We start from the raw sequence: 13,417 nt of genomic DNA on the forward strand, positions 1-13,417 counted from the left end.
TGTGGGGCATGGCAGCACCCTGCCTGCTTCTGTGGGTGGTTCACACAGGGCTGCAGTGAGTGCCAGCCAAAAAGACACTGCTCTGAATGATGACTCCACACGCTGCAGGCAAAGCACGGTTCTAGCAGGCTTCCTGCTTGCGTTGCCTTGTGGCATTTGCTTCGGGTGGCTGTAACCTTTCAGCAACACTTGCAAACGCTTTATGCGCTGCGCGGAGCTTGCAACCATGCTGTGTAGGTTGCAACACAAACAACAAACCTAGCAATTTCAACACGGCTGTGCTGGCGTTTTGAAAAAGAAAAACACCTCTCTTTACAAACAGAACTAGAAGTCATGATCTCAATTTCCCTCCCCGAATGGCCATCCTGCTGCTCTCCCCACGCTGAGCTGATTCTGCTCCTCAGACGTGCAGCTCTGCCCCACACTCTGTAAGTCAGCAGCACTGTAGCCTTTGACTCCAGCAGTGCAAAACCAGCCCATACACCCCTCTGGTGTCCCACCAAGTTCATTCCACAGCCCTGGTTCTTTCCCTCTCTTTTGCAGTTTTCATCACCTAAATCCATCAGCTGCCAATACAGCAAGCCCAAAATCACAGCAGCTACAGACAAGGAGATGCAGGCCTTCATCACTCACTGTGCATGCTCTGTGCAGCGTTACAAAGGTATCTGACCCCAAACCATACACGCCTGTGTGCTTTTCCCATGCTCCTGCACAAAGCTGCAAGCTGGGAGTCAAAAGAAATTAAACGTTTCTGTGCGCTTGCCTATAATACTTGCAGGCACTATTTCACTCCCAAAGCCCACCCACAACTTCATTTTCAATTAACAGCTCTTAGAAAAGCAGCAATGAAAGCAGTTGCTAAAGAGCACTCAGATGTCATTGAGAGACTGCAAACCCAAACTGTAAATAGCACATTGTAAATGGCTTGTCAGCAGCCAGCTCTCACTGGAATCGTGCTGACGGTGACAATCAAACCCATCTGCTCAGCTCCCACCCTGTGGCACCACGAGCCCTACAGCTCACACCAGGTCCCACAGCGCGCTGCTACCGGCCGTGCACGGCCTTGGTTCCTCACCACCAGCAGGACTGATGGCAGCTCACAGCAGGTACATCACCCACTGCAGCAGCAGAGCACCACAACACACACAGCAGTCTCCCACTGCACATAAAGCAGCTCACAGAGCGCTGCCCAGCTCCCAGTCTGCTGCTGCAGGAGCAATACATACACAGAAGAGGATACTCTCCTACAGCACTGCATGTGAATCTTCCAGCCGAGGCGATAAAAAGGCAACCAAGGAAATGGTGGTGGTAGCACAAGTCAGCATCTTCTTTCTAGAACAATTACCCCTTGAACAAAGAACACTGATCCTTCCTCTTGCTACCAGCACACTCGTGCACCTGCTGCAGTCAGAGCCCTTTGTTCCTAGCATGCCCTGCTCTGCCCACACCTCCAGGAACACCACCGCATTAAAAACCATTACAGTTTATACAGCCACCCCTTTTCTAATTGAACAATGCCCACTTCAAGATTTCCACAAGAGCGTTAAAGGAAATGCATAATAACACTCCATCTACCAATTAATGTAAAGGAAATTAAATCTAAAATGCTGGAGAAATATTCTGATGAGTCTTATGTTTGCTTAACGCCAACTAAAGTTTCCTCAAGGCATTTAATAAGTACATTTATAAGAGCTCACAAAGAAGAGTTCAAAAGTCTTCTTGCTAGTAAAATATGAGCCTTAATTAACCTATAGTTTCACATTTTCTGGATTTCAATAAACCTGTAGGCATTTCAGCATAGCTGAATAAATACCTGCATGAATACTGCAAGGATTTCCTCTGAAAACTAATTAGCAGTCCTTCCAATAGCTGACTTCAACTAAATCTGTTTGATGAGGGAAGCTTCGTACTGTAAATCCTGCATGTGAGGAGTTACTGCCAGCAGATAACAGATTTCACAGAGAGACGTACCAGACAGGACTGTTAACTACTGGTAGAACGACAAACAAGATCTCCAGGTGTAAAACATTCCCAACAGGGACAGACTGCAGCCTGGCTTGTTTGCCAGCACAGGAACACAAGTGACAGCATCGAGATGGCATCCTGCCATCCAAACATAATATTCACATGTGACAATTCAGGATTCCTCTGAGGACAACAGGAGCAGGATACCTTGTTTATGTCTAAATTACATAGCCTTAATACAGCAGAGATTCCATATATATATATACAGCAGCAAACTACATTTACATTGAATGACAGGACGGCATTGGTTGCAAAGGAACAAAGATTATCTACCACAGGCACAGTTGCCACCCAGTAGACCAGGCTGCCCAAGGCTCCATCCAACCTGACTTTGAATGCCAGCAGTGATGGTGCATCCGTGGCTTCTCCGGGCAGCACCCTACTGGCCTCAGATCTTTCTACTTTGTCCAGTGCAAAACAGCAGTGAGCCCAGTTCTTGACTTGTTCTCATCTAACAAGCAGTTTTACTTCCAAGTGAGAGCCCAGCACAGTGAGAAACCAAACCCAACATGCGTGGCCAATGGCTGCTCTAGGAGGGAAGATGTTACAAATCATCCTCAAAACTTATCAACCCCCTTCCTTTTTGTCCAGGATCTCTGCCATTTGTCTTGAAAGAAATGACAGGAAATACTCAGCATAAATATTGCATGTAAAAGTTGTGTATCTTTTCAAATAAACTTCACAGTCTATTTCATTATATATTTTCTTCCTCGCACTTAAATACCAGATTTGCAAGTAAAGAAAGTGTTCTTAAGACAAAAATGTTCTTGTCTAAGGAGCTGTACACCTTCCAAATGTATTAAATTTATACTGAGCAAGATATTTTATTTCCTTTCAGGTTTATCCCTCAGGAATTAAGCAGAGTTCTCAGATTTATCAGCTAAAAGGAAAAGCATTTTCCATGACATTTGTCAACTCAATACCTTCCAAGTCAGTGTATATTTATTTTTGAAAACATAACCTCACAAATAACCTCCATCAGCAGCTTGGCTGATTCCTTCATTGCTTAAGTACCAGGCAGAAAGGTTTCACCTGACAGCAGGCTATGCCAGGGGAATCAAAAAGTGCAAGAAGTCAGCTTTTCTGAAGGCCAGCTCCTACTGTACAAAGCAGAGATATTTACCATCTGACATACTGGAAAGAAACACAATGGAGAAGGCTTAGGTGAACACAGAAAACAATGAAGGAACATAACAGCCTTCAGTATCTACTCACATGCATTGCATCAACTGCCTTGAAGAGTCCCCCAGCCTTCCTCAGAAGCAGAAATAATACCAAAATGAGCAGGTGTGGTAGTATAGATTCCATACAATTTGCTTGCATGGCTGAACTCTATAATCTCTTGTTTTAGTTTTATATACACTCAATGAAAACACTTTTACCAGGTTCTGTAGCTCCTTATCAAAATGGAATCATAGAATCACCAAGGTTGGAAAAAACCTAAAAGATCACCCAGTCACACTGTTCACCTATTACCAATAGCTCCCACTAAACCATGTCCAGTGCAAGTCAACGTGCTTGTTCTCAAGGTTTTTCCCATTTCCCTGAGGTCATAAAAGGAGAAGCAGCAAATTCTGTTTTCTACATTAAGTTTCTCAGCAAAGCAATGTTTGGTTTCCACCAATGATACTGAATGATACTCATTCAAAGAACACCATCCATCTCCATTAGATACATCATGGATGAAGAGTCATCAGCATCACTCAAATCTGGGTCAAAACTGGCTTCTTTATTTTGTTTCTTTAGACTTCAGCTCTGCAGACAACAAGCCAAACAACCAACAGGTACACGCTATAAGTGTCCAAGATCTGATTTATTTTTAGTATATAATAAACACACACAGGATATCACTCATCTAAAAAGCAAAGTTGTGGCTTTTCTTGCTAGAGAAATGACTTCTGCCACATATTTTTCTTTCTTAAAGATGGAAAACATGGCACTGCATGGACCTGGAGAAAAGAGACCAGCACTTCCAGCCTGAAGCTTTCTACTCCTAGATACTGCACGTTCACTCACTTGTACACCTGCAGCTCAGCTACCACTGTAAGACATCCCCAGTGATGGGCAAGGAGTAAATTCTTCCAGATAGGTGATCAGTAACCCCAAAGAGCTCACACTGGTAGCACTGACATCCTACAAATGAGCTCCTCGCACCCGTAATGGGTCTTAAGAGCTTTGTCTTGATTAACAGCTGCTCTCTCACAACTCCTTCACCTTGCCCTTCTTCAGAGAGAATCTTAGGTTTCTGTGTACACAGTCTAAAGACAAGAAGGTGTATTTTTAACACCAAGTCTGCACAGCAGCATAACACACACATTTATTTGCCCTGACAGCCTCACATTCAGCCTACACGAAACTCTTTCCAACCTCTGGACATCCATTAATCAGCTCCAGCAGCAGTAAGCCACTTTCTCTCCCACTTGGTCAATCTCTTCTCATGCCAAGACTTGATAGCAAGTGGCACCCAAGAGCCCAGCAGTAAAGCAACCACAGAGGGGTTAAAACAAACCAGCCATCCCACAGAACAAACAATCCACTTCTAAATACCACGGGCCAACAGCCAAAGCTCCCCACAAGAGGTAACTGCTCTCCTACCTGTCTGAGGCCCTTCAGTAATTTCTTCCTTTTCCCAAGGTGCTGACAAAGATTGCGATCGTTTTCTCGGTCAGAGCTGTACTGGTGGTGGTGAAGTCTGTTCTTTTTCGGAAGATATGACAGCCCATTGGTAAGTGCTTCCCGTTTCTTCTTGGCCAAAGGATTCTGTCGCTTCTCCACTCGTTCCTGAGGTTTCAGAGCTACATCCTTCTGCAAAAGAGGAAAAGAAAAGCAGTGGTTAAGATACAGCTGGGATCCGGTCAGCCTCTTCAAACAGCAATTTCTAGGGTGACCATCTGAGCACTCTCAAAGCAATGCTACAGTCACCAGAAAAAAGACAAAACAATCTCAGATTTCATACCATGAGCCTCATAATTCTCAGCCACATCACACATGCATGCATTTAGAAGACAGCATATGTTTATAACATTTAACAATCCCCTTCCATTTTAAACAAGCCTCGGCCTTTCACATTTCTTTGTACTTATTTCTTTTGACTTATTCTTACACTTGACAGGACAAGGCAAGAGCTGACCTAAAGCCAATTAATGTCAATGAACCTCAATTGCCTTCAGTTGATTTTTCCTCAAGCCTGACCTCAGTACATTTCCAAATCTCAAGAAAAAAAAGCCAACAAAAGAACAGCCCCCACGGCTTTATTTGCACACATGGAAAGAGGCCCTTCTTCAAACTCCAGAATCAACATGCCCATAAAACACCATTTTTGTTTGTTTTAACTGATTTTCCAAAGATACAGAGTGAATGGCAGAGGAAGATGGAGGAATCACAACGGGTCCTTGGAAGAGGCTACTGGGAGAGCGGACAAGACAGCACATATTGAGCTTTAATGAATGCAACCAACTGAATCCCATCTACTCCAAGAACTACATGCATAAGGATACGGTATTCCTTCATAATGGACACGCTGTTTAAATAGTTCAATATTATAAGCATGTCTTGCTAACATTCCTGGCTGCTCTGACTAAAAGCTCTCTGCACTGCACCATGAAGTGCTGTGATACTGTGAGCCTCCATGCTTCTGTTTATCATCACTTCATATTGCATTTGACAGCAGGACAAGTTGGGAGAAACGAATTGGTGGACCGGTCCCTGGGTCACACTGAGATTCATGTTTAGGGGAGTATAATTCCAATTATGCCATATCTAAATACAAAAATAAAATGCCTACAAGCAAAAATCGGTTTGCCTTTAATTAAAGAATGCTCCCCAAATGCACGAGAACTTCATAGAATTCATAACTGAAACCAACGAGATGATTAATTAAACTGAAGCCAGCAAATTTTCCAATCTGGTCTTTGGATAAAAGAATTATTTCACATGCATTACAGACGGACAGCAGCTGTAAGACTTCCTCTGACTTTCTCAGCCTCTCCCCATCACATTTGTGCTCCAGATCCTTCACTGCTGTATCACAGAGCAGACGCACACCTTAAGATAATGGCCATTGCAGTGCTGTCTTGTTTTCAGCTCAGTACCCCCAAAAAATCCAGTGCTTTATGAACAGCACATCATACCAGTGCAGGGTTCAAACACAGAGCTCATGTTTGTAAACAAGAGAGAAAAAGGGGAGGAGCCTTCCAGAAGTAAATAAATATTCTCCTAATGATTAAATTGCTTTGTGGGATTTTTTCCCCCTTTTTTTTTTCTCCTGCAGCTGAAGAATTAAATGAAATAGTGGCAGGTTTCCAGAAGCTTATAAGATGTCTAATGGGCATAACAACACCATCAAGAAATTACTAGCTGCCATTAGCTTTACAGAGTATATAAGACGGGTCATATTTTGCAGAAGACTCAGCCGTCCATACAAGACTCCTATGTTGTAGCCAAGCTCAGCAATAACTTCAAGTTTCATGGACTGTCAGACCTACAGGAAGGTTTGGCTCACACGAGCACTGGGACACAAGTGTGCATACATGCCTACAACAAAGATAGGCAACATCATACCATGATACTATGATACTATGATACTATGATACTATGATACTATGATACTATGATACTATGATACTATGATACTATGATACTATGATACTATGATACTATGATACTATGATACTATGATCAGTGTCACAAATCCTTCTGCTCTCTCTGAGAACAGTGTATCTTCCGAGGCAAAAGGAACAATCTGCAGAAGTCTCCAAAAAGAATAAGGTGCAACAGAAAAAGAAGGAAGATCCAAACACGCACAGCTCGTCATTCTGAAGATTGTGGCCCCTAAGCGCACCTTGGTCGATGGGTTTACTGTGAAATTTAGACACAAAAACTGGTGTTTAGACTACTGGGATCCTCCAGAACTGCTGGCTGCTTTCCGCCAGCTGACATCGCTGCAGAGAAAATTACAGAGCACCGTGGGTCAAAACCTCCTATTATCAAACTGCGCCGTAGAACCTCTCATTGCATTCAACAGATACACAGCTTGGTGCCTAAAATACACTTATTTGTTTTCTCCAAATCTGTATCTGCAGACTGGACTCCAGAAGCACACGTTAGAGCTTGGAGACACGTGGGCAGGATGTACTACAACCAGCTCTAATAGCAGTCACTGCACTGTCAGACTCACTCCCTGAGTGTGCAAGTGGCCCTGGACCATGTTGGCACAATGGTGGCCCACCAAGCGCACATGAAGCTGCAAAGAATGGGCACAGATTCTGCCCCCTGGGAAGAGGCTGAGCAAGGATTCACTCTGCTGGGAACACGGCCCTGCACACTTCCTTGCTCTGACCCTTCTCATCCCATTCCTATCTTTCTGTTCTTGAGACACGACAATAGCTGTACCACACCATGTGCTACTACATTAACCAGCACAGCCTTAATTACGGACTTTAGGCATCGTCATGATTAAGGTAATAAGCTGTAATTACTCTAAGGTGACAGGGCTGCAGAGACCTTATCTACACAGATAAGATGTAGCAATATTTCATGTCGAAGCATATTTCTAAGCAGCTGCCCATGGAGCTGATTCCAGCACAACTACACATTCCGACCTTATTGTAAGCTTTCCTCCTCTCCTGCCAGCACACAAACCCACACATTATTAAATAAATCATACAAACATATCAGGCGTGGTTTAAAACAGCCTTACTCGAAGATATCTTTCATCAGTAAAGTGCCTTAAGTGTATCAGGAAGGTGACTTCAATGTATAAATATGTAATTACATACAATTCCATGAAAAAAAGTGCATTAATATGTATGAGTGTGAAAAAATGCCCATTTGTTTTGCTTCTGTTGGGTGCACTCATCAGCCCAACATCGCTGTACCATGGAGCAGGGCTGCCCTGCTAACAGGTCCAGCCACAATACTGATGAGTGGGAGGCTCTGCCATCATCACAGCTCCCATTAACAGCACCAGTCCCAACCCCAGCCCTATATTGGTGCAGGAGAAGCAGCTGCTTGGGTACAACAGGTTCCTTGTACTACCAGGAGGCTTGAAGGACACACTGCGCTCTCATTGAGCACTAAGCCTAGAGCAAGCCATGCCTTACTTATATCAGGAGAGTCCATCTTCCTCCTACCTAAGTGACAGCTTATTAATTAGATATCAGATCCCCAGTGGCAGCCAAGCATTTCTTCAGACAGCCTCCATCTCCTCAAGTCATCGTTACAGACTATTTTTCTGATCCTAGTGTTGTAAGAAGAAACTTTCTGAATTCATGCTGAATGTGAGCCCAGGTTATTATTATTTTTCTCTCAAATGAAAGTATATTACAGTGTGGGAGTATTGCAATAAGTAATAACTGTGTCGGACCACAGCTGTATTCCAATTATTTGCTTGTCAGGTTCCTGCTAGCTCACAATAGCTTTGTGTAAGAGCCTAAGAGTTTACACTTCACCTCAATAGTAAAATTAGATATAAAGAATTAAGAGACTTCTCTTAAACACCCCCAAATTATTCCATAGCCATGAATTATCAGCGTTCTCTGAAACAACTGGTTTTCTGCACGTGTCTCAAACCTGAAAGCAAAGTGTTGTGCAAAAGGGGCTGTGCAACAGACTGACGATGGCATGCTGTCCCAAGCTGCAGCGCTGTAACGTGGTGCTTACAGATGAAGGCAAAACAATAGGAACGCAAGTTGCTGTCTGCTCGAGATACGTTTTATAAAAGAGCTTCTGTAGCAAAGAGATTGCTTTGATTTTTCCATCCCAACATCGTTTGTTAACAATATCATTGATAAACAGACAGCGGCTTTTCAGGTGCCTCCGATTTAAAACTGCATGCACACAAAAAGCAGCACTAAAGGCACATTACTGAGGTTATGAAGTCAAGGACCTGGAAGTTATGAAAGGCCAGGACTGTGGCTGCAACCACCACCTGAATTCAGCCCTGCTGCACACAGGCGTTACGATACAATCTTTAATTACACGATGGCAAGCCATTATTTCCCCCTGCAGAATGGAAGGTGCTCGGTTAATGAGCAGCCACTCAGCATTTTGTTTTCGCCTTTTTGTTCAACGTGTGGATGTTTATTCGAGCTCCATTCGAACCCTCCTCTGAATGCACAGTTATTAATTTCCTCAAGGGCCTTTCTTGCACAGCCCCTCACTATAGCATCAAGATGCTCAACAGACACCACCAATACAGATCCAACGGCGGCTCAGCCAGAGGAGCGTATTTCACTCTTTCCATTTTAGAGGTGGAACACACAGCCCTGCCACGTTCGGGTCAGAAATGTCTGCTAATTTTAAGCACCCACTAGGAAGCGACTGGGATTTGATTTCTCATAGAACTCAGCCCGACAGAGCACTTTATCTAATGAAGGACAGCTTTCATTGATTGCAGCAGCTACGGGGAGCGCCGAGCACTCCTGCAAATCAGGCTTTAGCAAGAACTAGATAATATAAGGACATGGATAATGGCTATTTCTAAAATACATCATTTGATGGCCTCCCTCAATGCCACGTATTAAATGCGAGATGTAGGCAGAGGTAAAAATGGAGCCCTGGTTACATTTAACCAATCTAAGCATAGAAAGAAGACCTACTGCAATCCTCACTGTATGTCTGCCAGCTTTGGAAGCAGCTCCTGGACACCAGACCAAACCAGGTGATCTAAAAGGAGTAATTCACACAGCCAAACAAACAGAATTTTAACCAAGACATCGTTCCTTTCCTAAGCATACAGAGTTTGGACCCAGATACTCTTTTTCTCAACACTTTAATGACACTTCTTACTTCAAATCAGATCTGCGTTGTTCATTTGTGATTAACTACACAACTGCGCAAGATTGGTTCTTTGCCTTACCCAAATAACTTCCTTATATTTAATTAAACCAGTCGCTTACATGTGTGCCTAAGCCTCACTAAGACATTTAAAAATGAAACTACTGTAATTAGAGAACGAGTAGAAAGAAAGAGAGAAACAGTAAGTGCAGAGATAGACGTGCATCACTTGAGATGAGCTTTGTAATACGCTTCATTAGGAAAAGGATCAGAACCTTTGTGCAGTGAGAGAAAAAACAACAACTCAACTGCTCAAATGAAACCTCCTTCTAGCATGCAGGCTGAAAAAAAACAGAAAAGAACAAAACTTTTAAGACAGAGAGCAATACGTAACCTTTCCATTTGCAGGCTTATTCTTCCCTTAGGAAACAGATAGACTGAAGATAAATTCGATGATCAAAAAACCAGAGGGATTACATTCTTGTAGAGTGCCTATCATTGGCAAATCCCACTCTGCAGCTCAGAAGTAAAGCTTAACGTAACAGACCAGATTTATCATTGCCTGTCCCTCTCACCACTTACAAAGCTGCTGCAAGTCGCTCCCATCTCAAGAGTCCTCATTCACATTCACAGGTGAAATAAATACCAGGATTATTTTGTTGTTCCTTTACAAAGCTATAAACCAGCAAATCAGGAGCAGACAGTCAGGCCCACTGGAGCACTGCCACATGCCTTTTCTGTCTTTTCTTCCCTGCTACTGCTAACACATCAAACCCTTGCAGCAAAGCATTCATTGCAGCTCATGCCCAGTGGCTGCTCTGAAGCCAAAGAGCACTCAGCCATTCCTAGGAGGGCAAACATGGCTCCTCCCTTCTGTCTCATATGCAGAATGTATTCAGTGTGAATACATAGAGAGGGAAAAGGAAGGTTGATGACGCTGTTCGGCTTTGAGTGCAGACCCCATAAGGCTGCCTCATACACCTGAGAAAACATCACTTACACTTGAGCCAGGTTGAAAATACAGCGTTCTCCTGCAAATGCTCAACCTAAAGCTACTCCATGGGTAGATCTTTTAAAGGATGCTTCAGTTCAGATGTTCAGAGCAACTCGGTGGCTGGAAAAGCAATTTCCGTGATGCTTCTTGTTTATAGCCACCCAGAAGCAACAAATTCAACTTAGCAGGGATGCAGTCAGGAGATCCGCAGCTCCCAAACTCAGCCATCTCAAGTCAAGAGCTTTCCTAATGCCTCCAGCAAACTCGAGTGGAGTCACAAAACCTGTGAACGATACCGCATGAGCAATAGTTAAGATTCAAAGCACGCTTTATCGTATATCAGGCTGTCTCGACTGAACTTGTAACCATTTCTCCTGTAAAAAGCATCCGAGCTGCTTTCTCTCTGTAAAAATTTGCCTAGAGCAGAAAGCAGATAAAGCTCTGCAACGTATCTCTGGAGAGCTGCGGAATATCTTGAAGAGAATTAGAACCTTCCCAGGTATCAGCCTGAGCTCAGAAGGAAACCTTTCCTATTGAAGATTTGTTTTCTAAGCTGCTTGTTGGTGCCGGTATCCAAATCTCCCCTGTCTGATCTTATCACAGCTTGTACCCTGCCAGGCACAGGATTAGAGCTGGCTGGACTGACACTGTGTTATTAACGTGGGCACTTGGGGGATGCTCAAAATTCCTCATCTTCTCTTGGCTCTGTGTGACCCGTAGCAAGTAAGCCGAGCCCCAGTCCACAAAGCAAGTATTCAGGGGCCAAAAACTATTTAATTCCCATTGAGTGATTTTCCAAAGGAAATAAATGGCTCTGTGAATTTGGGCCTTTACCCTTCCTGCTCATGTGTACAATGGAAGTAAGACCACATCTTATTTCATCTGTGCCTCATAATGCTAAGTACTTAACGAGGTAAAGGGATCGGGCACTGCAGGAACAAAGGGGCCACGCACATGCATGGGAGAAACAAATGCTGCAAGGTTCCTTCCAAGGGAAGGACCATTCAGCAGCTCAAATGGGTGCTGAGGGGGCATGTAGATACTCCCAAGGCCACCAGCACACAGAATCTGGACCGTGTTTCATCACAATTCAGCTGGCATTATATCCCTGTGCAAGCAGTATCCGTGCATACAAACGCCTATGGATGTGGGCAATAGGGGTGTGGGAGGAGACCCCAGTGAGGAATGAGTGGTATAAGACTGAAAAGAAGGAACAAGAGAAAAAGGCCATTTTCCCCCACTTCCAGCCAGTCCTCCATTCCCTACCCTACTTTATATCTTGTGCTCCTAAAGCACTCTGTATAAAATTTAAGTCCAGGGCAGAAAATAAATCCAAACCAACACGCCAAAATGCACTCAAGCTCCGCTGTTTTATTATGAGGCCAAGAAAAAAATGACCTCAAAAACCTGGACTAAACAAACGCCTGGAGTGAAAAAGATGGAATAAATTAAAGGACATAATTATGGCTGGGAAAAGGGGAAGGAAGGAGGTCGCTCAATAGGATGAAAGACGGATTTGAGAAATAGGAAATGAAAGGAGGTGTCAGTTTGAATCAGGCAGGCTGGAAACTGCTGCTGATGTTGACTGACATACTGAGACTTTCCGATTGCAAACTCCTTCTCTAATAAGCTGCAAATTCACCTCTACGCTTTTACTTTGATCTTAATGCAAATGTTTTATAATGGACAGATTTAATGATGTTCAGGTGCTTATTGGTTCTATCGGACTTGATACGAGAATCAATCTCCCCCTTTAGAAAGCTCGGGTTAATGGCAAAGTTTATTAAACTGCATGCAGTCATTCAGAAAAGATCAATAGAGACATGATTACAGAGCAACCAGAGGATTAAACATGAGATTTATCACAAAATTAAACTGAATTAAATGTTCTCTGATAGCGCTTGAAATGCTGTCGATACTCTTAACTCATAATCTATGCTTTCTGTGTTTACTTAGCAGGCAGCAAGGATGTCCGACTCAAGAAAATGACTATAATGTTAAGAAAAAAATAAGCAAAAATTTGCTGAGAGCATTAAAGCTCCCCTACAGGCCATTATTTCTTCCTGTTGGAAGAGCAAAAGCACTTTGCTTCTTTGCTCGTTCCCTGTTTCAGGATGAGGATACAGCCCATGGATGTGCAATACATCTGCACTGACTGCAGTCTTTTATCTCATTCAGAACAACATAACGTGGAATTCCTGCATTCCTTGCATTCTTGATGAGCTCACACACCAGCCTTCCTACTTCATCACCCTCCTTACCTCAAGCCTAACAGTTTCCCTGCGTTCACAGAGCCATCCCTACCAAGGCCAGCACAGCCCTCTGCAAACTTCTCTTACATCTTCCCCCCTATAAAAGAACAGCTGTAAGGATCACAGCCAGAAATGCTGGCACTGGGAAAGAGGAAAAAAATCCAAAACAAAACACGGGACCGTTTCACATTCAGACCCTGCTCTTCAGGGATGTGATCCATCTCTGCAACAGAGCAGGAATTTCCCAGACCCTGCTGCGTCCTGAGATCTGCTGTCAGAGTCACACGCAGAGATTACTGCCATCTGCACTGCAATCATGTGGTTGGCCTGGTTTCGAGGACCAAAACCACAACTCTCAGCAGGGAAAAAG

The 13,417-nt window shown here is 43.6% G+C and overlaps 1 protein-coding gene across 6 annotated transcripts in view; it reads right to left on the reverse strand.

The window, feature by feature from the left end:
• Positions 1-13,417, reverse strand: part of AUTS2 (activator of transcription and developmental regulator AUTS2) — a 532,812-nt gene that overhangs the window by 402,641 nt on the left and 116,754 nt on the right. For all 6 annotated transcript variants that reach the window (XM_072353400.1, XM_072353404.1, XM_072353403.1 and 3 more), the window contains exon 2: positions 4,621-4,830. In XM_072353400.1, coding sequence (XP_072209501.1) covers positions 4,621-4,830 — 210 coding nt within the window. The remainder of the gene's footprint in view (positions 1-4,620; positions 4,831-13,417) is intronic.

This window comes from Excalfactoria chinensis, chromosome 19, assembly GCF_039878825.1.
Source record: "Excalfactoria chinensis isolate bCotChi1 chromosome 19, bCotChi1.hap2, whole genome shotgun sequence".
Classification (NCBI taxonomy): Eukaryota; Metazoa; Chordata; class Aves; order Galliformes; family Phasianidae; genus Excalfactoria; species Excalfactoria chinensis.